General features: G+C 46.7%; 1 protein-coding gene across 1 annotated transcript in view; it reads right to left on the minus strand.

Moving 5' to 3' along the window:
• Positions 1-1,795: 1,795 nt before the first annotated feature.
• The window catches only part of NXT2 (nuclear transport factor 2 like export factor 2), a 143,044-nt gene continuing 116,991 nt past the window's right edge, over positions 1,796-27,848 (minus strand). The window contains exon 4 of the mRNA XM_069612623.1: positions 1,796-2,762. Coding sequence (XP_069468724.1) covers positions 2,584-2,762 — 179 coding nt within the window. The 3' untranslated portion in view covers positions 1,796-2,583. The remainder of the gene's footprint in view (positions 2,763-27,848) is intronic.

The following is a 27,848-nucleotide window of genomic DNA, read 5'->3' on the forward strand; positions in this document are numbered from 1 at the left end:
AAACTATTGGATAAGATGATTAGTCCACCGTTTTCCAGATGTAACAGTGGGGCTGGAACTTACATTCTCTAACTTACTACTTGTGTGGGATCCCCAGTTTGTGTTAACTGAGCCCGATCCCACCTCCGACACCATTTATCATGAGTCAGGAATGAAACGCGGACACAGAAGAGACATGTTTGTGGCTAGAAACCTTTATTTGAGCAAATGGGTCGGGGGTGGAAAATGCCTCTATCCCTAATCTTGGAGGTATTTTCCCTACCTCAACCAAAACGAATGTATATGTGCTTTAAGATGTCCAAACAAAAAGTACATCCTGTTTTCGTAATCCTATTCTGGCCCCCACACTCTAAAACTAAAGGTGTAAAGGGTACAGTCTTGATTTCTCAAAGTGCCCAAATGTTCAAATCCAACGAAAAGGTTTCCAATGTACAATATTGACATTTCCAGGGAATTACTCTCTTCACCAGATTCCTTGTACGAATCCAAGAAGTGAAAAAATTAAGTTTCTTAGAATCCAAGAGATCTCCCTCTCCCCGTGGGCTAGTCAATCAGGGAAATGGCTCCCTTCCACAGGGTTTCTCTTCACCTTTAATATTCTGCACCTTTTAAAGTGCAGGTTCCAAACACACAAGTTACCTGGTATCTTCCTTGCCAGACTTCTCACACATTTATAAAATAGTTCATAATCTTTGAGATTCTCGTTTCCAACTTTATAACCGTTCATACCACAGTCCACACTGTCAAGGGCACAGACCTTCCTTGAGCTTCTCTTCTCATTAAAATGTGTGTATACACACACACTTGTCTTCACCTGGTGTACTCTCCTGCCAGGACTTTATTAAACAAAACACTTTCCTTTCAACATTAGCCCCTTGCTGTGGTCTCCTTCACGGTGCACAGCCCTCATTGCTCTTTCCTCAGAGCAGTGAACTGCCTGCACCTGGATTTCTCCTACCCGGGGGCAGGTTTGCCTTCACGCCATCTGCCACAGCGTTTTACCCCTCAGCGTGGAGTTCAGCGTTGGTGTGGGTTGCAATGCAGCCTAGCGTCTGTAGCTCTCTAGTCTCCTCACTGTCAGCTGTGCCGGACGAGCATATTAACTTCCCTGCCCGATTATAAATTTTCCAACAACCAGACTGCTGCGTTGGGACACCCGGTCTTTGCGATCTTCATTGCTCTGGATTTTCGCACGTCAGTTGCGTGGAGACCAATTTTTAGATGACATTGAGGCAGTGGATATTGATCTTCATTGGGAGTGATCATCCCCGCTCCCTGCCTATTCCTTGTACCAGTTGTCAATATACTATTCTTAGTGGGATGTTGGGTAATATCCACAGTAGATCTATCAAGATGTTGGGGGAAGTGTGTGACAGTATGCCATTAAGGTATGTAGAACAGAGGAAACATTCCTGAGAGTTAAGCGGCAAGGGTATGTGGTTTCCTCCAAATATACCCTATAATCTCACTGAGGTTCACCTCCCCCCAGTTGGTCCTCCCTCATATAGCCGCCCCCAGGGTCAGAATCAGTTAGCGGCTGCTGTCCCCTGGCCACAAAGGGGAAGGCTACTTCATGGGAAGAAGTTAGAACATCGCTAGATTCATCAAATAACAGATCATTTTCATTAAAATGATCACTTGGATCCTTGTTTATGTAATTCTGCATGAAGACCTATAAACGGTGAATGTATGTAATTTTTATGTCTTGGCGATGAAATGGACATACCTAGAGCTTTTACTGTGAATTTGTTTTTGTTATTACAGGAGGTTACACAGACATACAAATAAGCAGATAGTATTTACCTACCACAGATTTTATTACCTACCATTAGGCCTTGGTCCAAAACAGTTATTCGGTGACAAACGTAAGCGGCCGACCCCATGGGTTTAGAGTTTGATCTTAATAATTCAGACAATTCCAATATTATTGCAAGTAAAAAATATTATATTTGAAATTATCGTATTGAAAAGAAAAACTATGATGCATAGTAAAAAATACACATTCCTCATGATTACCCAATCAACCCTTCATCCTCTTGGGCACTTACTAAAGGCCCTAAGCAGAATGTGGCTGCAAGCGCCAAATGATACAAGCCAAACGAGCTCAGGAAAACATTTAACACCCATACCCATTACGTGGAATCACTAGAGCTTAAAAAGAATGCCAGAGCTCAAAGGATTTTTGCAAACCCACAGGTTTGGCTCATGCCTACATTCTGGGCTGTTGACCTGTGAATAAGGGCTTCAAGATGTGCTGCAATGAGCACTTTGGAATGCTAAATGTCGTTTTTACTCGAGATCTTGACAGTTTCCCTTTCAAAATAGTCTTTTGTTTTGAAAGTCACAATAAAATGGGAACTGAAAATAAAAAGTATAAAAACTCAACCATAAACTTTACTTTTGTTTCCCCCCTCACGAGATCCTAATAAAATGTAAAACATGGTCACTCATTGATGCAGGATTAACGTCAGTAAAAATGCAAAGGGGGTCCTTGAAATTGGGGACCATCATGCTGGATCACGACAAGTTTCAAAACAAAGGAGGTGGCTTCATGTAAACCAGCACAGTAGAGGATGACTTTCTTCAGCTTGCTGAGGACTGAAACCGGAAGCAGTCGCTTGCAATTTTCCAGACTGTGTTGTTAGGTGTTACTTGAGCTGTTAGCAAGAAGTTCTGATTAAAGTAACGCTGCCGATTTCCATCAAAGTTGACTGTACCACAGGCCACCACGAGGACCGTTGTCTGACCTTGAGTAGCTTGTTCTTTTGATACAAAGAAAAAGAAGATGCATCAACTGTTAGAAGGGGTTCTCCACGGAACAATAAACACGTTGTGCATTATCCATATGCATGATGAAACGGCCATCGAAACGAAAATCAGCCACAATGCACACACAATTTAATGATCGCATACAACAGAAAAATCATAAAAAGATAATCCCATCACCCCACAGTCTATGCGAAAATCCAAAGCATGATCTTTATGGATTACTCTTAGCTAAAAGTTTCATCATTCAACAATATTTAGCAGTTTTGATCGACATGGCAGAGGGCATTGGTTTCCTGACTTTTATATGGTAATCCGCAGCTGTAGTGTATCCCATATTTTAGCGTAGGTGTTGACAATGCCTGGGATAGAAGTGACAGGTTTAAGCATAATAGTTGAGCAAGTAACATTTACATTAGACAACTGCTACGAAAATTCACTAAAAGCGCCAGGCGTAACGAACTTTAATGGGCCTTCACACACCCATAGAAAGCCACAGCAACAACCACTGTTTTTGTTGTTGCTGATAAACTCTCAAGACAGCAACCTCTCATGAAATGCTGTACCTTCATTCCTTCCCTTTTCAGCGCAAGCCACCAACTGTATCTTCATAACATTTAATTTTTCAAGAGCAACAAAAGCTTACTGTAGCAGTAAACAAGGGATGATGAGCAAAGACTTTATAAATCATGGTCTCTTATAAACCTTGGACGCACAATACTTTGCACTGTACAAAGACACTGAAATAAAAGTCACATGGCTTTCTACTGGTTTAAAACCACAGAAATTGCAACCGTTTAGTGGACCAGTTGCACTTTGACCCCCGCCTCAGGCTTTAAAAAAGGCATACAATTAAGGGCGGCTGGGCAGTGTGTGAAAGATACCATATCAATACATGAAGCTTGCCGATGGAAATTCACCCGTGAACAAAGCAAAATATACATGGTCTTCCTCAAATCCAGTAAACTTCAAGACGACTGCCCTTCCCCAGTGCAGATAAACACTTGCTGGCAGGAAATGGCCAGCTTTCTACTCCAATGTAGTTGTATGGTGATCCAACTAATGTGCCTCTATAAAACGCAGTATAGTAAAAAGAAAAAAATACAGCCTCGTCAATGCTTAAGTAAAACGTGCTTACAAAAGGGAAACATGCAGGGAACATGCTCGCATTGTGCAGAACAGTAGCAGTAGTGCATCAGATGGTAATTATCGTTTAAAGGGGACGTTCTCTCAGGAAGTTTGTTTATTGGCTCAATTGGGCATGTATTTCTGAGCATAAATCGGTCGGTCCTAAAAACAAATCCGATGCATCTTAACTTAGTTTATCTTGCATTTTTTCACATGCGAAACTCATGGGTCAGGAACTTCCATCTTGAGCTAATCTATCTGTTGATCCATCGCTAGAAGTTCAAGTGCCCTTGCGGCAGTAATTCAGATCACCCCGCCCCCCTAAGTTGATATCACTAGACGCTACGATATGCTCCACCTATTCTCAGGACGTTTGTGGACCACATAGCCAAACGTACCGTCATTACCTACGTCATAATGTTACCCAACACAAAATGCCATAAGCTTGATTCAAACAAGTAGCGTAAAAGTTCAATTTATTAGCAACAAAATGAAGCAAACAACTTATTCTTTTAAGAAAATAGTCGTGAATGTAACAAGTAGTTCTATTTTTAATGTGATGTTCAAAAGAATATTACATCCACGAAAATATTGAAAACATTTGCGAATAAAAGTGATAATCAAAACATGGCATGCTTCAAATAGTTTCTAAAATGGTCAACTTTCATCAAATCTTGCAAATTGCCTTGATCGATCTATTAATCCCTGTATTTGCATTGTGAAGTCAAAGTTCTGAGTGGTTAAATCTAATGCATGTATGTATGTATGTTCCATCTCTGATTTGCAATCTGTACATATTCATACCATGAAGGCTGCGTTGTTTCTCGGTTTCGTGGCTGCCGAAAATGGACAAACTTGTGCCCGACAATCGTCCCAGAATATGGATATTATTGTTCCGTTATTTACCAATTTTGGTTAAAAAACCTGTCAAAAAGGAACATTTTATCCATGACAAATGCACATCGCAAAAACGTAGCTATGTACATATAGGAATGCAAAAATATATTTCAGTACCCATTTTCTAAAATACACAGTACATACATATGTTAATTAAAAAAGTAGTCAAATGTAAATGCACGAGGTCTAGTCGTTGCGTCAACTTGATCAATGCATACAACACAAATCCCAACATTAGTCACAAATATTATGTAAAGGTTTCCTTACATTATTTGCCGATTTATATTCTCTCGATGTAGAGTTGACGAACCTTCTAGTGAATCTTATCAATTCTTTGAGGCTATTCGCCACAATTTGTTCTTTTAATTGCTAGTATGAGGGATTCAAGGCCCAATAACTAAGAGACCCTTTGTAGTGTGTTCACATTGCCAATGATTTTCATTTTCGAGAAAAAAAGGCCACAAAAATGAATATTTGCTTGCGCATTCAACTAATTGTGCAGTGAAAATAAGGAAATATTTCAACTCTTCCAAAGAACGAAATATTTACTTTTTTTTTTATATATACTCCTTTCTCAATGTAACCTTTTAAAAGTCCAAAAATACATGTGGAAAAAGGAATTGTTCATCTGGTCAGCTATTTTTTCAATGTAAATACATAAAGTCTTCTAAAGCAAATTTACTTTGGTGAAATCGATAACTTATTTCAACCAAATTCTAAACACTGTCCTACAGAAAAAACTACAATTACATAGTTTCTTGCGAAATTCAGTAGGAGCTGCCCACAAACGTCCATGTTATGCCATTGTGATTTATAACACACACAGCTTCCATTTCAATGATCTCAAGGGCACCCTGTCCCAACCCACTTTAGGCTACTGCAGCACCTGCAGCCTGGAGTGATGTGGAACACGGACACCACACATTGATGTGTGCTCTGGGCCACCACCAGGCACGTGCCCTTGTATGTATGATAATGTTAGAAAGGCCCTTCTGCAGCAGTGGGGGTGGGGTGTAGATCTTTCTACCCCTCCTGTTAACCATCAGGCTAGGTGGCGATTGCATTATTGTCTTTGCAACCATGTGCCAGTCTTTCTTCATAGGAAAGTCCAGCATCACAACGAAACCCAACCGTATCGTTGCTGGACACAGCCAACCCATCTCCACACTTTTTGAAAAAACTGATCTGAAAACACCATGAAAACACACACCTCGAACCCAATACAACCTAGACACACCTCAAATTCTGTTCCATAGTTACATTATTTCACCTGTGTGACTCGTCTACCGATTGCAAAATTACTCAATACACCTATTCCCTCAACTGATAAGTATGTATTGGCGTTACCCAGGGCAGTTTCCATGCAATATGGTACAAGGGCAGACAACGAAAATGTGCCCCCCCATGCATGTACGTCTCACTCCTACAAAGCAACCTTCATAGTGCAAGCACATCCCAAAGGTAATGCTCAAGAAACATGGCAGCAAGTAGACCCTACGCAGCTACACGCTCAAAAGACTATGGGACTAAAAAAGCAAGAGGATAGGCAAACCTGCCACTCAATCAGGCCAAGCCACAGCCACACCATCTCCTCCACACCCACCAAACATTGCAGTATATGATTCACGGTTATAACAATTATTTTGATACAGGACCTCCCAAAAACATACTACTCTTCTATTGCAAGGCGAGCTACAGTGCATCTGGATCTGGCTCACCCGAGAGTTCCGTGGTTCAGCAATGCTTTCGGCTGAGATCTGCTGCAAAGCACGAAGAGGAGGCATATGGCAGCGTCATGCTGTCCGTGGGGAGTATGGTGGAAAATTGAATGCCCCATTGTTGCTATGTTCTGTGCGTCGGATGCATGTTGAATTATGGATGCTTAACGGCCGGCAGCACCTTCGTGTTGTCAAGAGATGGAATAAAGGACCCAGTGCGCCAGGCTACAAGGACCCTGAGCATCAGAGTACATGCCTTGCATAAGAAACGGTCTGGATCGGGAGAGGTGTCGGCATTAGGCAGCGTCTCCAGTGGCACGCTCGTTGCAGCGAGTTGAATATTTTTTGACGGGGTGTAATGCAGAGGGAAATGCCGTCCTGGATAATAAGATACTGTAAGAGTACTTCCAGTGAGAACGGAAAGCGCCCTTTATGACCAATCACTTGCCATGTTGGACAATGAGATATTTTAAGAGAATCCCTGCTGTGAGAATGGAAAGCGCCCGTTATGAACGGCTATTGTTGCATCATGTGACTGGCAAATTTAACGACACAGTCATGGAAATGTTTTAATGTAAAAGGGCAATGTGTTTTATTTAGTTGCAATTCTGATTTTAGGTTCAAAAGTGCAAAGCCGTGAGAGTGAGTGAGTGAGCGCGCGCGTGCGTACGTGCGTGCGTGCGTGCGTGCGTGCGTGTGTGTGTGTGTCCCCCTTCCTTCCCTCCCCCCCATCAGCCAGGGAAGAAAAATAAAGGAAGTATAAACCCCAGTGACATACCCTGTGGAGACGGGGGAAGACCAGCTCCATTGGTGAATATGTTGTGGGGTGCGGGGGAAGACACATGAGCCTTGTGGGACTCCGCATGTAACAGTGGATGGGGGGAACAGAGTCTGAAGGTGCAAACACTCTGGTTGTTCTGTCCTTAAGAAATGATTGGAACCAGGTGATGGCATCGTTGTAAAAGTGGGCTGCAGAGGAAAGGTGTTTGCAGAGAGTTTTGTGGTTGACTAGGTCAAACGTCGCTGATAAATCTAATAAGAGAAGGAGGGGAAGGTTGCCCGAGTCATGTTCTCATTTGGGGTTACTAGATCTATCAGGGCTGTTTCGATGCCATGTCTGGGTCGGAATCCAGATTGTCGTAGCCCTCACAAGTTATTGCTTTCCAGGTGGTGCTGGATTTGTAGGTAAGCTGCCCTGTCAATCTTTAGGAGGAAGGGTACTGTGGTAATTGGTCTTTAGTTGGAGGGGTTGTTGGGATCAAGGGAGGGTTTTTTGAGGAGTGGCATGACCCAAGCATCCTTCAGGTTAGTAGGGATTTCGTTGGCCTTGAAGGAGGCGTTGATTAGTTTAGTGATAAAAGGAGCAATCTCCTTTGCAGTTTTTTTATGATGGAAGCAGAAGAGATGTCACCCATGCATCTAGAAGGTTTGAGGCTTAATATTTCTTCCACCTCCTTGACTCTGAGTGCGCAGTTAGGTTCGAGAGGGGGTGGGGTCACGGATGCGTGATCTAGAAGATTTTTAGTCAAGTTAGCTTTTTCGTTTCGATTTTCTTTTGTAGGAGCTCAATTTTGTCTACTAGTGCTTTCTGGATGTTTTGACACCAGGTGGTGTCCTTGATGCAGGTATTAGGAGGCTGAGTGGGTGATTCGAGCTCTCTGAGAATGCTTAATAGTTCCTTAGTGTTAAACTTAGCATTCTGAATACGGTTGTTGTAGGAATCAGATTTAGCTAAGAAGATGGCAGAGGCTACTGAGAAGATTTTTGTTAGGTGCCGTAGGTGTGTTTCTCCAATTTGCTTCAGCTGCTCTTTTGTTTTTTCTTCGTGTTCTCAATTGTGGTGTGAACCAAGTGTTTAGGTGGGCAACAGGTTTGGCTTTGCGAGGCTTTTGGGGTGCTAGTTTGTCGATGGCATTTTGAATGGTGGTGTTATAGATGTTTACCAGGTGTGTGGGGTCCTCGTTAGGTTTGAGGGATGTGTCCCTGTGTAGGATTGGCTGAAGAAGTGGGAATAGTTTAAGGGCTGTTATGTTACGTGAGTTTCTCGCTAATCTAGGAGGGGCTAGGGATTTCTCCTGGTTGGGAGAATCCCTGGGAATAGAGAATAGGATAGCATAGGCCCTGGTTCCCCATAGTAACAGGCTGGTGAAAGGTAAAGGTTGGGGGCGGAGGGGGGAATGAGCTTTCGCAGTGTCAGCGCATGTTAAAAAGGGTTAAATGAACTCTGTAATTGTTATGACACTGCGTGAGCTAGCAGAGGGTTACAAATCTCTGCTGGTCGCAGCCACTTACCGTGTAAAAGAAGTGGGAACGTCAGGTGCGTTATTTGTTGTGATCAGTAGCTGTGATGCAACGGGTGTCGGAATGCTTTCTGGGGATGTGGCCGTTGCTTCGGAGTAGCTGTGTTGCATATCGAAGAGAAAGCATGACTGGTGGCGTCATATTACCTGTGAGAAGCACGGCGAAGATAGAATGCGCCATTGTTTAGACGTCCTCAACTGCCGGGAGCGTATAAATGCTATGGAGAGTTAGAATAAAGGGCCTTATGCATGATGGCATGAGCCGTGTGAGAAGAGGTTTTCCAGATACAGAGGTGCAGCCAGGAGGCTGTGCGCTGCAGCGACTGTTGGCACAATGCAGAGATGAGCGGCAGAGAAATGCCTAACGGACAAGAAGGACGGAAGACAAACGGAGAGGCCCGTGGCGCGCATAACCTTGAAGTTTGCAGAGTCCCAGGAGCTGGCTGTGAGGTACTGCCAGTAAATGGAAAAAGCATGTTACAATGCCCGAGAGTCGGGTAAAACATGATGCAGGACAACAGTTTGTGACAATTAGTATACTGTGGTTGGACGGACTCTGAAGTTTATCAGTGTCTCTAAAAGCAGGTACGGCGAGTGGCAGCCCGAGGTGCACAAGCAGCTGTGAGGATTTCGGATCTAATGATGTATCCTTTTATAGAACTTGAAATGGGAAAAAGTATTTGGAGGCAGTATGCGAGAGTGGTTGAGGTGACTGAGCTAGCATACCCATTTGAGGCATTTACTGGGTGAGAGGTGCTAAGCACCTAAGAACTTTAAGGAATTCAAGTCATAGGCAAAAAAAAAAGTGAGGAATGTGCCAAAGTGTGTGTGAAGCAGAGATGAGGATTTAGTATTAACCTTTTGAGGATTTTCAGAGTTGGAGCCGATACACAGCATGGACCTTTAGAAATTTCCATTGAGTGTTCTAGAAGAGCATTGGTAATTTTTTTTATGGCTGGCATTTTGCATTTTGTGTATTGAAATGCCCCATGAGAAGTTGAATGAAGTAGTGGATGGGAATGGAGTGTTCCATAAGGTTTGGAGGGTCGCGTCTACCCAGTATATATGTGGGTGTGGTGCCCCGCTACGTTGGGGGGAGCTCCCACCCAGACTATTAGTGTGGTGCCCCACAAGTTGGGGGTAGCACCTCCTGTGAGAGAAGTGAAGGTATATGTCCCATAGAGTGGAGGGTAGCACCTTGCATGTGCGAGTGTGGGTGCAAGTGTCGCTCATTGTTGGAGGGTAGCGCCTTACGTGAGTGTGAAGTGAGGGTATGCTGTCCCACCTAGTGGAGGGTAGCACCTTCTGTGTGTGAAGTTAGGGTATGTACCACAGTGCATATGTGGGTGTGATGTCCCACAGGGATTGGATGGTCGCACCTTCTGCCCGAGAAGTTAAGTAGTAATTTATTCCTTACCAAGCTAGGGATGTAGAGTGCTGCATGCAAGTCAGCAAACGCAGAGGGAGGTGGGGGGGGGGGGGGGCAAGGCGGAGGGCAGCGTCACCCTCCGCGTATTTATATGAAGTAGGTTGTGGGGACGCCCTCCACACGGAGTTGCATCCCTCTTTAAAAAGATGAAAAGTTAGCATGTTCTCCACGCGTTTCCTTTTGTGGGTGTGTGTAGAGAGGGAAATCTGTTGTGATGTGCTTTACGTGTATCTGGTGTCTGTGGAAGAAAGGGAGAGGTGTAGTGAAGTGCTGTGCAGGATGAGCTGAGGGAATGTTGGGTGCTGCAGCAGAATGTTTGGGTGTGAATGTTGTGTCAGGGTTCTAGCTAGAGTCAGTTGGGAGAAGGAATCCTGGGTGATGGGACCCATTGCTTCCACGATAACAGCCTGTAAAGTAACTTATAATAAAGCTTAACTGAAGAACCCTACCTGTATGTCCAAGGAGGCTGCTTTGTAACAATGGCGACGAGGATGGGATTGTTAGTTCCCACTAAGGTAGATAGGGAGGTCATGCTTTCCGCCAGTGTTAAGGGGAGGTCATGCCTTCCACCAGAATTAAGAGGTAGGGATTGGTAGTTCCCACCGAGGTAGACAGGGAGTTCATGCCACCTGCATTAAGATTAGGGGTGATTGCGTATGTCCCATCAAGGAAATAGGAGGGTCATGCCTTCCGCCAGTGTAGACAGGGGAGCCGGGGGAGATCATGCCCTCTGCCAGTGTAAGAGGTTGGAACAGTGAGTTTCCCAACAAGGTAAACAGGGAGGTCATGCCTTCTGCCAATTCAAGTGGCAATGAATTGGTACAAAGGGAGTGCCCTTGCAAATTTGCACCTACCTGAGGTGATGGTGGTGTGGTTGCATCGGGTCAGTGCACGTGTGTGTGTGAGAAAATGACAGTAGAGAGGGACGCCTCCCACATTGTGGATTTAGAGTTTAAGAGGAGGAGGAGGGACACCCCCCATTATTATTCTTACAGAGTAGCAAATCTCTTTAAACAAGGTTCACAGAGTTTGTGTGTGGTGTGGTGTGCTTGGTGTGTATGTGGTGCCTTTAGTAGATGTGTTGTGATGTGGTTGTAAGTGTATGCAGAAGCTAGTGATGTAATGTGGAATGTTATGGTGTGGATGAGAGAATATTTGTGGTGAGGGTTCCAAGCCCAGGCAGTGGAGAGCCCCTGCCTGGGTGATGGGTGCCAGTATCTGTTCTATGCAACTTTTCATGTTTAAGCTAACTTAAAGAAGATGTGAATACAGCTTAATGGAACTTGCCTGGAGTCCTAGGAGGTCGCTCTGTTACAGCAAGTAATTTGCGAAGGAGTTTGGAGCAACCTTTCTAGTGTACTTTGATGGTTCGTGCATTTCTTCTGAGAAGTGCATGCTTCAGACGCGGAATAGATTGCCCCTGATGGCCTCCGAGACTCCTTAGCTCTGCTTTCAATCTCCGGTAGTGGAAATTCACAATTCAACAAATACGTTCTTATTAAAGTCATATCCTTTGGGAAAATATGCATTACTGTACCTGGAGTTTTGACATGGGCAACCAAAAAAACAACAAGAAGGCATTGTTAGATAAGATCTAGATACAAGTTAATAAAGTGTCAAAGTGAGTAATTCAACCAACATATGGAAACTTGTAAGTTTGAAAAATGCTCTGTAAACTGAAGGATCGCAGTGATCAATTTGTCAAAAATCTTTGGTCTGCCACAACAAACTTATTACTGGTACATTTGATCATTCTTTGAGACACCAAAAGAGAACATGCATTGAAAACATGCATTACAAAGTATTACATTTCAAAACAATACACTATCATGTGATGTGTTAATTGCAGAGATAAAGAATACATTGAGATGCATGAAAATAAAAATAAGATGTACATTGCATAAAAGGCACTAGAAAAAGTACCTAGCTGAAAATAATGACACCCGGAAAACCAAGTATTTACTAACCTGTACTTGCAAAAATAAATTAGCCAATTCAGCAACCAAGGTAACAAGCAGCTCCATGACTATATCCGTTGTAGAATGCAGAGATGTTTATAAACACTTAGAACGGGGTGAATGTGTGACGTGTCCGTTCCAAGCACCCTTTCAGGCACACGGTCACAGGTGCGAACTGCCATTGATATGTGAATGAGGCGAGCGCAATAGGCCAGGAAAATAGTCAAATGACAGCTATGCAGGGACAGGGTCTTCAAATGGGAGTCTGGAGACACCTTCATGTGGCCAATGGTCCGCATGCGAAAGACCCCTTTGAGATGTACATGGTATTCGGCAACTTGTGCGTTCCCATCGACCCCCCCAAGCCCCTCTTTGTGAGAGCATGTGCCCATGTTACAACTGCCTTTGATAAGAAACTAGCGCAATATGCCAGGAACCTTGTTAAAAGACACCAGGATATGTACACTGCAGGGACGTCGACTTGTAAGGTGTGTATGTAGACAGCCAGTCCTACGTGGACAATAGTTGATCGATGTTAGTACACTTGGAGTGTGTTGAGCCTGCTGGCCCAAAAAATAAATACAAAAATGAAAGCCATTGAATACATGAGTGCATTATGAAGTGATAACTGTTTGGTTGGGAGTATGAAATGCACAGATGATATTTAGAATGGTTCATGCAATTACCATTACTCCATGATTTTCTTGGTATAGCATACATTTTTGAATTGTATATGCTTCGAGGGGTTTGGGGTCTTCCAATTTAATTGTATTCCCCTTTTCACGTTACCTCATTTACCTGAAAGTTTGAAAATTCGTTTTTTTATTGAAAGATTAGTTTATTCTGAAACAAAATTCAATCTAATATGGAGTACATGAAGACGAAAAGAAGCAGGTCGGAAAATGATAAGATTTTGATTTGCAATTACCCTTTAAATGCAAGTGATTTTTTACTTAATTTTTACTGTAGCGTGTGTGCCTTGTATGTTGACCGTTTCAGATTAGAAAGAAAAAATGTAAATATATTTTAAATACAAGGTCAAAATATTATATAGATCCATTTTAAATAGAAGAACAAGTTACTTTATTACCTGGTAACGTTCTTTCGATGGTATGGTCCGACGACGTATTCCATATCTATAACATGTAATCACCACAGCTGTGCTGCTTCGGAAACTTTTTTTCGGCGTCTGCGTCGATGACATCGATGCGCCGTCGTCGAGGACCTCCTCCGACGTCATCCAATGTGATAAGTAGGACGCACGACGCCCGTAGCCTCAGTTGTAGTTTTTTCCCCCAGAACGTGTGACATTAGTCAACTGCCAGTCAGACACAAAGCCTTGCGGAACGTAAGCTGCAATCGCAAAAGAAATTCTGCAGCGGGGAAGGCAGGGAGGGAGCGATATGGAATATGTCGTCGGACCATCCCATCGAAAGAACGTTACCAGGTAAGAAAGTAACTTTTTCTTCGAGGGGATTGGGTCCTCTGACGTATTCCATATCTATGACAGACTCCCAAAGCAGTACCAGAGCAAGGAGGAGGGAAAGAATTTAGAATCAAAATTTAGAATTGCCAATCAAATAGCAGAGCAAAGTACCGCCTTGCCAAAAGCCAGATCCTGTCCTCGGATGGAATCGAGGGAATAGTGACGTACAAATGTATGTACTGAAGCCCAGGTGGCTGCATCACAGATGTTGCGAATAGGAACACCCCTCTGCAGGGCAGTAGATGCAGCCATACCCCTGGTAGAATGGGCCCGCAAGCCAATAATCCAACGGGACAAAGTCTGTTTCGTCGCAGCTTGCCCCAAACGCTTTCCAGCGTAACCAATAAAGAGTTGATCGTCCACTCTGACCCGGGACATGCGTGAAACGTAAAAGCTTAAAGCTCTCCTAGGATCAAGCCTATGGAGCCTCTCCTCTTTCTTACCAGGATGCGGAGGAGGATAGAATGCCGGAAGAACAACCTTCTGGGCCAAATGAAATTCCGTCACTACCTTCGGAGGAAAAGAAGGACGAACTCTAAGGACAACCCTGTCCTTGTGAAATACAGTGAAGGGTGGTTTAACTGAAAGTGCCAGTAACTCACTCACTCACTCTGCGAGCGGAAGTAACCGCAACTAAAAACACAGTTTTCAGAGTTAACAGCCTCAAAGGTCAAGAATGTAAAGGCTCAAACGGAGCACCCATAAGAAACTTAAGAACCAGGTTTAAATCCCAACCGGGCACCAGGAAAGGTGACGGAGGGAACACATTAGTGAGCCCTTTCAGAAACTGTGAAATTAAAGGATTTTAAAATAAGAACACTCTTCAGACGAGCGCTTAAAGATGGACAGCGCCGCCAGGTAACCTTTAATGGTATCCACTTGCAAGCCCCTGTGGGCCAAAGAAAGTAAAAAGGGACATGGCCTCATGACTGAGTGGTAGCGGCTGCGGCGTTACCTGAGGGCAAAGAGGCAACTGCCCGAGCGGCCTTGGCACCACGGGTACCCTGTCGTCCACCTCTGGTACCCCTGCGTTGGCCTCTTTGACTGGCAGCTCCTCTCGTTTTACTGAAGGACGAGTAATAACGAAAGGAACCACCCCTCCATTGCTGTCCCCTAGGACGAAAAGGCGGAGGTTGGCGAACTGCAGCGCCCAACGACTTCGCTGCAGCTTTCGTGGTCTGCAACCTCTCAAGGCTCTCGTCAGCCTTGCAGCCAAAAAGGTGTTCACCGTCAAAGGGCATGTTGAGGAGCCGGGACTGCACATCAGGAGCAAACCCCGACTTCCGCAACCACGCAAACCTGCGTATCACGGTGCTCGCCGCCATGGACCTGCTGACGAATTCAGCCAAGTCCAAACCCGACTGAAAGGACTCACACATGGCATCCTTACCATCGTGGATCATAGCAAGGAAACCATCCCGTTCGTCCCCTTCGGGAATATGTTCAGCCGCTAACGCAACACAGTTCCACAGAGTGTGTGTGAAACGAGACAAGGCACAAATGGAGTTGGCCGCCTGAAGCGCCATACCACCAGAAGAAAACACTTTCTTCGCCCAGCCATCAAAACGTTTGTCGTCCCTATCAGGAGGGATGGTAGTGTACGACGCCTGCTTTGCCGGGGCCGTGGCCGCCTGCACCACCAAACTCTCCGGAGTGGGGTGCCTGGTCAAGTAGCAGGGGTCGCTACTGGCTGGATGGTATTTTCACGACAAGGACCTGCCCACCGCCGGGAGACTCTCCAGAGCAGTCCAAGCCGCCGCCACCCTTCTCTGTAAAGCCATATGGAACGGCAGTACCGGGTCAGTTGGGGGACCAACATCAAGGATGTCTGTGAGATCCTCCTGCACAAACTCCCCTGGGGGAGCAGACCATCCCAAGTACTCAAACCCTAGCCATAAGGCGTTGGTACAAGGAATCGGCATGAGAGCCAGGCGCAGGCCTACAAAACTCCACCTCCGGAGAGGTGTCCAGTCCACTGGCATCATGCAGTGACTGCCTCAAATCGTCAAACTGACTATGGCCCGAGACAATTTCATCTGGAACCTGACTAGGAACCAGGCCATCAGAATCCTCATCCGCCTCTGAAATATATTCCAGGTGGCGAAAAGAAGGCACCCGAGAGTGCTTGCTCTTAACCAGAGCCTTCCTAGGGGGTTCCCCCGTGCCACGGGGTACCTCCGACACCCCGGCCTCGAAAGGCGTGAAGTGAATTGGCACCGGCGTCGAGAGAACAGGCATCGGCGCCGAGAGGATCGGCAGAGTAAATCGGCGTCGAATGCAGCGCCGCCAGCATCAGCGGCGTCGACACAGTCCTCGAAGCCGGAGCTCTGAGCGTGTCCTTCGACGACCTGAGCGTCGAAGACTTCCTCGGAGCCTCGAGAAAGCCTGTCGACGCCCTTGACGCCTCAGACGTCGATGTCTTCTTCGAAGACATCACAGGTGCACACGGTCTCAAACGCGTCGAGGACCGGGACCTGGAACGGGTACGTCGAGAACGAGTTCCCTTGTCCGAACGGGACCTCTCCCGTGACTCGTGCCGACCACTCTTGCGAGCGGTGTCTCTCGACCTCTCACGACCGACCCCACTCGGGGGCGCGGATGGCTTAGTACCCTGCGACTCAAGAATCGCCAGCATTTTCTTCCCGAAGGAAGCCCATTCCTCCGGTGTCGCACGGCTGGTGGGGTAAGCGACGTGCCGGGCAGAGTCCTCCAAAGAGGACCTGGAAGACGACCGGTGTCGGCACTTCCGAGAATGCCTCGAAGAGGCTAAGGAGTGGCGAGACCGACTCCTAGAAGGAGACCCACGAGACTTCCGACGATGACGCGGAGAGTCACCTCTCGAATCATCCGTCGAAAGCCCCGCAGACTTCGACTTCCTGGGCTTGGACACCCGACCTACCGACAACTTCTTCTTACGTTCACGTAAGGCTTTGGACGTGAGCGACTGGCAGTCGATACAGTCATCCGTGTCGTGGGCCTCCCCGAGGCACCAGAGGCAGGCATCGTGCGAGTCCGTCACTGACATCTTGGACCCACACTCCCCGCACTTCTTGAAGCCCGGACGCGGGGTCGAAGACGAAGTAGAAGACATCTTCACACGAAGGATTTCACAAAAACGAACAGGTTCGAAGAACAGAACTCCAAAGAGTCGAGGCGTTAACCGAGATTCACGAAGCAACACGTTCACGGAAAAAACGGAACTGAGGCTACGGGCGTCGTGCGTCCTACTTATCACATCGGATGACGTCGGAGGAGGTCCTCGACGACGGCGCATCGACGCAGGAAAAAGTTTCCGAAGCAGCACAGCTGTGGTGATTACATGTCATAGATATGGAATACATCGGAGGACCCAATCCCCTCGAAACATTATTTTTGTAGACAGCCACATTAAGGTAAGGTTGATGGCATTGACAAAACTACAAACTGTAGTGCTGTGGTTGAGGTACTGTCTGTATAAATCCTTTGCATTGTCCAGAGTCACTGGGGAATTTCTCATGAATGGCTCGAACCACACAAGCAGGTATTACCCGAACACAGAATCCCAGTCTTCCATGAATCCCTCATGTAAACGATCGATAGGCCATAAGCTTGTACCATCTGTGTAAGAGATACAGAAATACTTTACTTGAATGAATCCAATAATTGTATTTATCTTGTTTGGACTGTCTTCTAAATTGGTATGCTTAAAAAAGCACCTTTGCAAGTACGGACAGTATTATTGCTTTCAAGTAGGGATGAATTACAACACATTGATATGAAATGATAAGGCATTTATTAACACGCCTGTACACAAGTCTTTCAAGGCGCGACAAGACAAGGAGGTGGAAACAAAGGGAGGGTAAAACAACAATCTTACTAGACCTTGTGTCATTCAGATATCACAAGTGCGGAGAATGAGGGAAGGCAGAAGTGCCAGGGGGGGTTTTGAGGGAATGGGAGAAGCACAGGTTCATAAGTGCCACCAGCAGGTGGCTCATAAGTGCCCCTAAGTGCTGGGGGAGCCGGAAGGCAGTGCAAGGGCAACTGGGCATGCAGGAGCCTGGGCCCGAGTTCAGAGGGTAGCCAGGTGACCAGTGCACAGAGCGACATCAGCAGGGGAGAGAAAGCTGAAGCGAAAAGGAAGGTCTCTAGTTGCTTGCAGAACCAGAGGGGGTTCTGCTCAAGTACGAGAGCGTCAGGGAGGCTGTTCCAGTGAGGCCCCAGCCGAGGAGAGAGGTCTACCCCCCCACTCTCTGCTTGGAGAAGCGTCTGAACCTCAGAGTAGGATGTAGATGTCGAGAAGGAAGAGGTTTAGGAAGAGAACATTGGAGGGAGTGAAGTCCCAGTCCCTAGAAAGCCTTGTGGACGATGCAAAGGGTCTTGAACTTCATCCTTGCAGCCACAGGGAGCCAGTGAAACGATTTCAGAGCTGGAGAGATACGATCTCTGGGCTTAAGGCCAAGGCTCAAAGTCCTGTTCTGGGTAAGTTGTAGAGGTCGAAGAGTAGAGGCAAGCAGATTTAGAAAGAGGCTGTTGCAGTAATCCAGCCTAGAGAGGACCAGGGCTCTGGAGACAGTAAGCTTCTGGGGGAAAGGTAGAAAAGGAAGAATACTTCTGAGGAGGTGCAGCTGATAGTTTTACTTCTTAGAGACGTGAGAGATGGGAGCACAGAAAGAAAGGGTGGCATTTAAGATAACACCAAGGTTCTTAGCCTCACAGGAAGGAGCAGGAAGAGGGGCCAGAGTAGGCAGCCAGTCAGAGAAGAAAGGAGAAGGCAGGAGTCCCAATGAGGAGGATCTAAGTCTTACTGGCATTAAGACAGATCAATGGTGGCACAACAATCCTGAATTGTGACCACAGTCTGGTATGAGAGAAGAAGCAGAGGTGGCTGAGGGGGGCCTGAAAGAGAGCTGGTGTCATCCGCATAACACTGAAAGTTGGAGCAGAAAGAAGCAATGCAGTGGGCAAGAGGTGCCAGATAGTGGTTGAAGAGCCAGGGAGAAAGGTTAGACCCTTGGGGAACACCACAAGTAGAGAGAAAGATAGGAGAGAAAGGACCACAGTTGGACCTGGGAGGGCCGGTCAGTGAGAAAGGGGGTCAACCAGACAGAAGGAAGATTAGAGTCAGGATTGGAGAGCAGATCTTCATGGCTGTTCAGAAGAGCAGTTTCTGTGCTTCTGGTCGATCTGAAGCCAGACTGGTGGTCGTGGAGACAACCAACAGATTCAGTATGCAGGTTAAACTGGGAGATGGCCAGCTTTTCCAATTGTTTTCCCAGGAAAGGAGTGATGGAGATAGGGCGATAGGGCGATAGTTAGCTCGAGAGGAAGGATCGGTCGAAGGCTTTTTTAGGAGGGGGTGCACAAGGGAGTGCTTAAGGGGGGAGGGGAAGGTTCCAGTGGCAAAGGAGTGATTGTAAAAATCGGCCAAGGCTGAAGCAAGGGCTTCAACATGGTCCTTAATGGTTCTGGATGAGCAGTGGCGAACCTGCCTTGACAAGACAGCATAGACCAGACTTGTCTACAATCATCATCTTGGGTAAACAAGGAAAGGGGGAGGAGAAATGGCCACAGAGGGGCCAGGAGTGGTAGAGGAGGAAGAAGAGGAGGTAGAGGAAGAGAGGTGGACAGGATGTCCTGAGTTTTAATGGTGAAATGAGAAGCCAGGGACGCGCAGAGGAGCAGATTTTGAAACATTCGGCCGAGTTGTTAGATGCCGCAGGGACGCAGGCTTGGAGGTATGATCTCTTCTTAGAGAGGACAGAGTCTGTACTGCCTTTGGATCAGGCGGCAGGCCAGTTTGTCAGGGGGAGCGCCTGAAGCTCTCAATTTCCTCTCAGCCACCCTACACTTGCGTTTAAGGGTGCCAAGGTCAAAATCGTACAAGGAGTTGTACTTGGATTTAGGATTCAAGCGGACCTTCATGACCAGTGCGAGGACATCCAGAGTGTTAGAGATAGAAAGGTGAAGGTTAGAGAGCGCTGTGTCAGGGTGCGAGTCAGCCAAAGGAAAAGGAGGAGGAGTAGGAGGAGGAGGAAAAAGTAGCAGCGAAAGCCTCAACTGACGCACGCCTCATGGGTCGGATGACCGAGAAGGTAGGTGGCAGTGCTGGAGTCAGCTTGGCCCGAGGGGCAGAGAGGGAGAGGTGGGAGGAAAGGAGAAAGTGGTCACTCTATGAGAGAGGAGTGGTGAGAGGGTTAGAGAAGGGGAGGTCTGAGGAGATCAGAACATCCACAGTGTGCCCTGCAGAGTGAGTCAAGCTAGAGGGAAGAAGAGAGAGCAAGAGAGAGAGAGAGACGCAGAGGTTGCGAAAAGAGTCCTGTAGCAGTGGATTTTCAGGTCACCGAGCAGGAGGAGTTGAGAGGAAGAGACAAGGAGGGAAGAGGAGAGGTCACCCCACGCAGTGGAAGAGGGTGACCTGTCCAGGCAACCTGTAGATAGTGGCCACAGTGTGAGAGAGGCCAGGAAAGATAGAGAGCCTGCAGATCAGGCATTTAAAGGAGTCGTCTTGCATTGGAATGACAGAAGCAGGGACCCATTCCAGGAAAATCAAGGCTACACCACCTCCGGGAATGTTTTCTGGGTTCGGAGAGGATCTTGCAGCCATCAGGCAACAGAGTGTCAAACTCGTGACAGAACTTGCCGTGAACCACGTCTTGGTGAGACCGAGTACATCCAAATCAAGCTCTTCCAGGAGACGGCAGATGTCAGAGGAGTGTTTGACAGCTGAGCGAGAGTTGAGAGTAGCAATGTGGAGCAGGTTGCCTCATTTGAATGACTTCCGTGAAGGGGTACAGGACAGAGGTAAGCCCTGCAAAAGTGTTGGATGTGCCCAACGATGGGCAGGGGAGGAAGGAAGAGAAGGTAGGGTAGTCAGAGAGGAAGAAGAGGGCGCCAGAGTGGTGGAGGAGGAAGGAGGCAACAGGGTGGCCAGAGAAGCAGCCGGGGGTGCCAGAGAGGTGGCAAAAGGAGACAAAGAGGGGTAAGTAGGAGAGGAAAAGAAGTTGATAAGGCGTGGGATGAGTCTATCAAAAAGGAGGAGATTGGCCTGAGGGGCCCTGGACCAGGAAGGTGTCATTTAAGTGGACATTAATGATATTCTTAGAGTGGAAGGGAGCCAGGAGGGACTCCCATCGTGTGCCAACATTAATGGGAGAAGAAGAGAAAGGAGAGAGAGGACATAGACCATATGGGGGAGGTCCATAGGCCTGGAGAGGGAACGACAAAGGATGTTGGTAAGGGTCTGTCTGGAGGAAGCACTGCCGTAGGGAGGCCTGGGTTGGAGACCAGGATGTCCCTTTTGATCTTCCTGCCATACTTAGTGAGAGGGAAAGGATAGTCAATAGAAAAGCAGTTTGAGAAGATAGGTGAGCCAGAGCACTATAGAGGGTGCGGGGCGTAAGAGGGGGAGGGTGAGAGAGTGGGGGGCTCCCAAGCAGAGGGCAAGGATGGGGTCACGCAGGGTGCAGACAGGAGGGAGGCACAAGGGGGAGACGAAAGGGGGGAGGGGAGCACAACAGACCAGAGCAATGAACCTGTAAAATCAGATGTAAAAACCAAGCACAGTGCAAGGCAAAAGACAACAGGGAACCAAGAAAAAAAGAATGCAGGAAATGCAAAGGAAAACCATAAATCGTAGAGCACAATAACAGAACCGTAGAGAACAACAAAATGTCAGTACAATCAACAGGGCACAAAAAAACAAAAAAAACAAGGAACCTAGTAGGGAAGAGTGCAGACAATGCAGACAATGCCTAGAAGGGACAAGGAACCTAAAAGGGGATGGACAGAACACAAAAAGGAACATAGAAGAATGCAGACAATGCAAAGTGCTGTCAAAGAACCGTAGAGCACAAAACAGTGTCAAAAACAGTAAACAGCTCAAGAGAGGGTAAGATGAGGCTGGAAGGTAGGGAACAATGATGCGAGGGAGTGCACATGCCAAGAACAGGGGGGGGGCGTGGCCTACGATGTGGAGGAGTGAACACGGCCTAGGTGGGGAGAGGGCATCACGCAGCCCGCTTGAAGCAATAACAAAATGTTGAACATAGGGAAATATTGTTTTTAACTCTAAAGTATAAGAGCGGTAATTGTTACGTCATTAAACATAATGTTCAATACTTTGGCTCAAGTTAAAATGAGAACTTTTTACACAAATAAGAATAATTCTAGCATCAGTGATCCATCGAGGAAATAATCTAATAGGAGAACAAAATGTTAGCTGTCTAGGTTGTAAAAAATACAACATATAAAGAGGAAATGTACTCATTACTTGGTTTGCGAGGGCAAACTGTTGCTGCATCATGCATGGTCCTGATGCATGTTCATGCATCAGGACCATTATAATTCACAACACAGATCTTGTTAGGCATCTGCCCTGAAGTCACGCAGCTGGGTAACACATAGCAGTAGTGTGTCTTCTTTGGCTATGTAGGCCAAGCAGCCAGAGTTTACTCTGCAACAGCAGTTCTCCACCAAAGTTGGCATCACCTCACATCGATGGCAGGTACACCATGTGCATTCACCTTTCATGCAACTATCAGGCTCCGGTGATTGATCGTCGCGACTCATCAGAATCCCCATCATTTTGGCTTCTTTCCCTCGCAACGATTTCCTCTTCTGTATACCCAGGCTCGTACAGGTAGGGCTGAATTGTTGGCATAATTCCAGAGTATTGATGGAGTATAAAATCAACAGTTAGAAAGGTTTTTGTTTGGATATAGTAACAAAATGAGGTTTTACTTTAAAAATAAGAGAAGAAACAGACATGTTACTAAAACCCATAGTGCAAAGACAATATTAATATGCCCAAACTTTAATATTTTGCATTGACAGAAAAATAAGTCATGTAATTACAGAATTTTAATAGACATTTGTAAAGTAGAGAAACTACACCGTTAATTTGTTCTAGGTAGATTAAGTACCTGAACTCAATACGTCTTTCTTTGTAAAATAGCAGAACAGTGAAAAAACTTGTAGAGGATCTGAATGAAATATACTGACACCTAGTAACAAGAAAATCCAATATTGTCTGATCAGAAAGGGTTTGTTGATAGTTATTGAAGAGGCGTCTTGACATTTCCATGGAGACACGTCAATAGAATGGTTGACATAAGACAGGCATTGGCGCTGTGAAAAGGAGTGTAAGCGTCTAGTGACGTCAGCTACAGGGGCGGGTGATCTGAATAACTGCTGCAAGCATACGGGAACTTAGGGCCATGATCAAGGGATACGATTAGCACAAGATGGTGGTTCCCAACCTGCGAGTTTTTAGGATCGATGCATGCTCAAAAATACATGCAGATCAATTGGGCCAATATAATTCCTGAGAGAACTTCGCCTTTAATGAGAGGAAATCACGGTACAGACACAAGGGACAAAATGTCAAAAATAAACATGTCACAAGACAGCAACCCCAGGGGACTGACTTTATACAAAGTAGTATGTACCGTATAGTAAGGACCAGGATGATTAGGGTGGAGGGGTTAAGTCTTAGTGTGGGCAGGAGGTCCTTCCTGATTGATGAAGCATAGCTTTAATGCAGATTTGCTGCAGAGGTTAGAGTGGTTTAGATTGGGGATGGAGTACCAGTGGAGAGGGTTAAGGAGAAGGTGCTGAAGCGAGAGCACGCACAGAGATTAGGGAGTAGCGTGAAAGTTAGCTAGGTGTGGGGTGTGAAAGCTCATACATAGATTTGAAGGCAAATAAAAAAGGAATTCATAGAGGGGCACTTTTTCAGGGAAAGTCGACCAGCATGAATGCTGTGTTTGGGGGTGGGGTAAGAGTGAGGAAGATTGTGTAGGTGACAAAGTTTAATATTTGGGGAGATGCAACCATGGCGTCGCTGACTTCTTTCTCCGATCAACCATCCCAGGTTCAACTCGTGTCTTTCCTCTCCTCCATCTGAGGTGTTGCCGATGGGTCTAACCTCTCTCCCTGGCTGTACAACCAATACCTGGCACTTCTTGCCCAACGCATTGCCGTGCTCTGCCCCAATTTACAGTGCTATGCGGATGACACTCGCTCATTTTCAGGCTACCCTCAGCCACCTCTTCTCCCTCTCTCATCTCTGACTGTCTGTCCGCCATCGAGGAGTGGTGTGCCGCCAATGATCTCTGCCTTAATGCCAGCAAGACCGAGATTCTCCTCAGCGACACACGCACACCGTCCATTCCTGTCACTCTCTGGCCGGCCTCTCTTGGCACTCTCCCTGCTCCCACCTGTGAGGCAAACCAACCTTGAGGTCATCTTCGATTCCACACTCTCCTTCTCTCCTCACATCTCTGATGTCTCTAAGAAGTCACACTACCAGCTGCACCTCCTCAGAGGTATTCTTCCTTTCCTCTCCTCTCCTTCCCCCAGAAGCTCACTGTCTCCAGAGCTCTGGTTCACTCTAGGCTGGACTATTGCAACAGCCTCTTTCTAATCTCCGCCAACTGCAACTCATCCAGAACCGGACTGCAAGACTTGTCCTTGGCCTCAAGCCCAGGGATCGTATCTCTCCAGGACTGAAATCTCTTGCACTGGCTCCCAGTGGCTGTGCGGATTAAGTTCAAAACTCTCTGCATTGTCCACAAGGCCTTCTGGGGCCTGGAACCTCAATACCTTCAACTCTCTTCCTAAATATCTTCTTTATCAAGCTCTTCGCTCATCCGCCTCCAACTCGCTCAGGGTCAGTCGCTTCTCCAAGCAACGAGTTGGTGGTAGATCATTTTCTTCGGCTGGGGCCTCCCTCTGAACAGCCTCCCTGCCCCCCTGAAACTTGGAGAACCACCTCCGGTTCCGGGAAGCATCTCAAAAACACTTTGTTTCTGCTTTTTCTCCTCCTCTCCCCTGCTGATTTCCTGGATGATAGTGAATCTGCACTGATTTACCTAGCCACCCGCTGATCTCGGGCCCAGGTCCCCTCCTCCGCCAGTCGCACACCTGCACTGACCTCCTGGCAACCCCTGCACTTGGGGGACTGTTTTCTGTATCCCTACAGTCCCACCACCAGCACTTGACACCTGCACTTACCCTTTACCCTTGCAACTTGCTGGCTGTACTTTACTACTGTTATTTATTCTATTATCCCATGTACTGCACTGTCCCCTCCTCCTTCCCCCCTGCACTTCACCCTTCCCAAGGAATAGTAGGATCGTTGTCTGTCTTCCCTCTGTTTCCCAGTCCCCTTGCCTTGTTGCGCCTTGAAACACTTGTGTATAGGCGCGTTATAAATGCCACATCATATCAGGGGGGTGGAAAAGGAGAAGGCTGGCCTAGTAACCAAGGTGAAGGGTCAATATAATGGGTATGAGATGGCAGGTTAAAGGAGGCAGGCAGGAAGGTAGATTAACCTCAGCCCTGGACAATAGCATTATACATACTGTCCTAGATTGCCGATGAGCAATCAGATCAGATGTGAGCAGAACGATCAATAATTGTGCACCTTCTACACCTCCTTTCTCCCTTGGTTATCTGATTGTCACCTTTGTGGTTTCCTCCTACCTCTTTGCAGATGACATGGCAATGTGAGCAGAAAGGTCTAATAAAATGAGGGAAGGAGAAAATCTGCATGTCATCGGCAAAGGGATAGGAGGAACAACCAAAGTTGATGATCAAATGAACATGGGAGGAGGTGTAGAAAGTGCATAGTGGAGGGTGAAGGAGAACAGAGCCTTGAGGATGGCAACACAGAGGGAGGTTAGAACAGAGGTACTCGTGTTTCATGAGATGGACAAAGACACATTGCCAGTAGAAGGCGAACAAAAATCGGAATGCTGGATTCCAAAGTACGGACGGGCTAGGAGACGAGAGGAGTGATTCACTGTATTGTAGGCAGCAGAGTGGCCAACGTGTGAAAGGATAGAATGGTGAGAAAGTGAGAAACATGGGGGAGGGCTAATCCTGTAGAATGGTTATCCAGATTAGCGAGCATCACAGTGGGTTAGTTGCTAGGTTGCACAACATTCTGTTAAAGACAAGTCATTCCTGGACTTTGGAATAGTGAGGGGAGAGCAGGATTAGCCAAGGTCATTTGCTATCTTTACAGAAGGAGCGGTATGAGCAGTGATATACAAAGGTGCCGTAAAGATCTGAAGAATAAATGGGTCAGCATAGGGAGCAGGAACAGTTGCAAGCAAGTGATATTTTAGAAGGAAAAGTTGGGAAACATGATCATAGCAAGATGTAGTGGTGCTCGGGTGGGGAGAAAGGAGAGCGGAAAGTGGCGAGGATGTATATTTGTATAGCTATCGCCCCCAACTCAGGGGGCGTAGATGGCCAGTAACACAGCCCGCCAGTCCAAGCCTAGGCAGGCCTGAGCGAGGAGAGGGCTGTGGGTTGTTAGGTCATGGATGCCACAAAATAAAGGGGCAATATCTATTCGCACCCTGGGATTCTTGGATGTGAAGTAATAGGGAAAGCAAAAGGCTAAGTGGTAGTTCCAACGCAACAGATTCCTCAATACATCTCCCCAAACCAGAGTGCCTGACCTATGTACGAAGCGGTTTACATTTTATTTTTAGAGAAGTCTTTGCATGCCCCCTTGGGCTCAAAACATCTGCCCAGTATTATACAGTGGAAATTCCTACAATCCCACCAGGATAGATTTCAGAACTGTAAGCCCTTGCAACAATTCTATATGATTATCTTTCGTGAATGGGGCGAGCAGGCAATGGTGGAAATCTAGATAAGGAGGGCGTTAGGGAGAATTCTCATTTCTGTGCCAATTCCCTTCAACCTTCGAGACCCCCAGCTCTTTTGCTGGACTGAAGGACTTTTCATTTCAACTCTGGAGTGAGCGACACCTTTTTCTCACTCCCTCATGTATTTTTGATCTAATGTGGACTCTGTTTTCTTTGTTTGTGGAGTCTGACAAACTCCATAGGCATCTACTTTTGTATTGTGACACAGCACCTTCAGTGCAGTGTCACAGAGAAGTCTCTGGGATTTCTCTTACGGTTTAAATACCTTCTCTTGGGTGAACTACTGTTCCAAAGAGTAATAGTGAAATTGACTTTACTTCCCTTTTTCCTATGTAGGTTCAGCACACCCCATCTTATGTGGAGTGCTGGGGGGGGTCACTTAGTAGCCCCTTTTCCTACATACTCATGTAACATTTTGTATGTTACCCTCAGTACTTTAAATGGCTGGTGGCAGTGGTTTAATTTTCCTACCATTGTTCTTTTCTACAGCAGGCTGAATCCTCAGCTGCAGTATAGCACCCATGGGTGACCATTTTGTCAAAATGGCATCACTCCTTTTTTGCCATTTCTCGTTTGCGAGGTCTTTCTTGGGTTTTACTCTGCGCGCCAAACCAGGTTTAACCCTTTTGTTCGTTTTGCCTTTGGCAGGCTCGAGTACTGAAACCTGCCTCTGGCTAAAGTGTCTGGCAGGGCAGGGCAGAGCGTGAGGGAGGTGCCCGAAACTCCCGGTCCTTAGTCTCACCAGACCCAGTGCCAATTGGCTGGCTGCTGTGTGAGTGACAGTTAGGCTTTGCATGAATGGGAGTAACCTGCATAAAAGGCGAGGCTTCTTGAACTGAAGGCGTTGACCACTGCAAAACATCCGACGAAGGAATCGTGAAGAGAAGCTTGCTGCATCCTCCTGGACCGTTGAACTGCCCGGTGAAGCCCTGCTGCTGTGCTGAAGCTCCAATTCCGAATAGACTAGAGAAGCCCCGGAACGGACCAACTAACCCCAAGACAAACTTTGCTGGACTACTTTCCCCAACTGGCTGTACTTCCTTGCTGCTGCTGGAACCGAGTGCCAGGGGTCGAGAAATCCGTAGTCGAGTGCAACAACTTTAAGCTGGACCGAAGCTCCAGGAAGATCCTGAGGACCCTCTCGAAGCAGGACGATCCAAGCTCGAGTCACCTCCCCGGGGCGTTGGATTCAAGGAGTGATGGAAGCACATCAAGTGTCCAAGATCTGCGGTGGTGCCATTTGCCAGTAGCTGAATCCGTGAAGTGCCGCTGAACTGAAAAGAGCCCGTAGCTGCCGCCGACCTTCGAACTGCAGTGCCGGAGTCCTCCAGACATCCTCCCTCTTGTCCCCACGGCTCAGGACCATCTGCAAACAGAACAGAAGCCAGCTGGATCTTCTTCTAACCTACGGTACTGTGCGGACTAAAGGGTACTTGCCTCTGTCTGTAGCTTGCATTATCTTACTTAACACTTGCAGTAGCTGCTTTTTGAAGAGTGGATT

The sequence above is a fragment of the Ambystoma mexicanum genome, chromosome 5p, assembly GCF_040938575.1.
Source record: "Ambystoma mexicanum isolate Mex_15411 chromosome 5p, UKY_AmexF1_1, whole genome shotgun sequence".
Taxonomy (NCBI): domain Eukaryota; kingdom Metazoa; phylum Chordata; class Amphibia; order Caudata; family Ambystomatidae; genus Ambystoma; species Ambystoma mexicanum.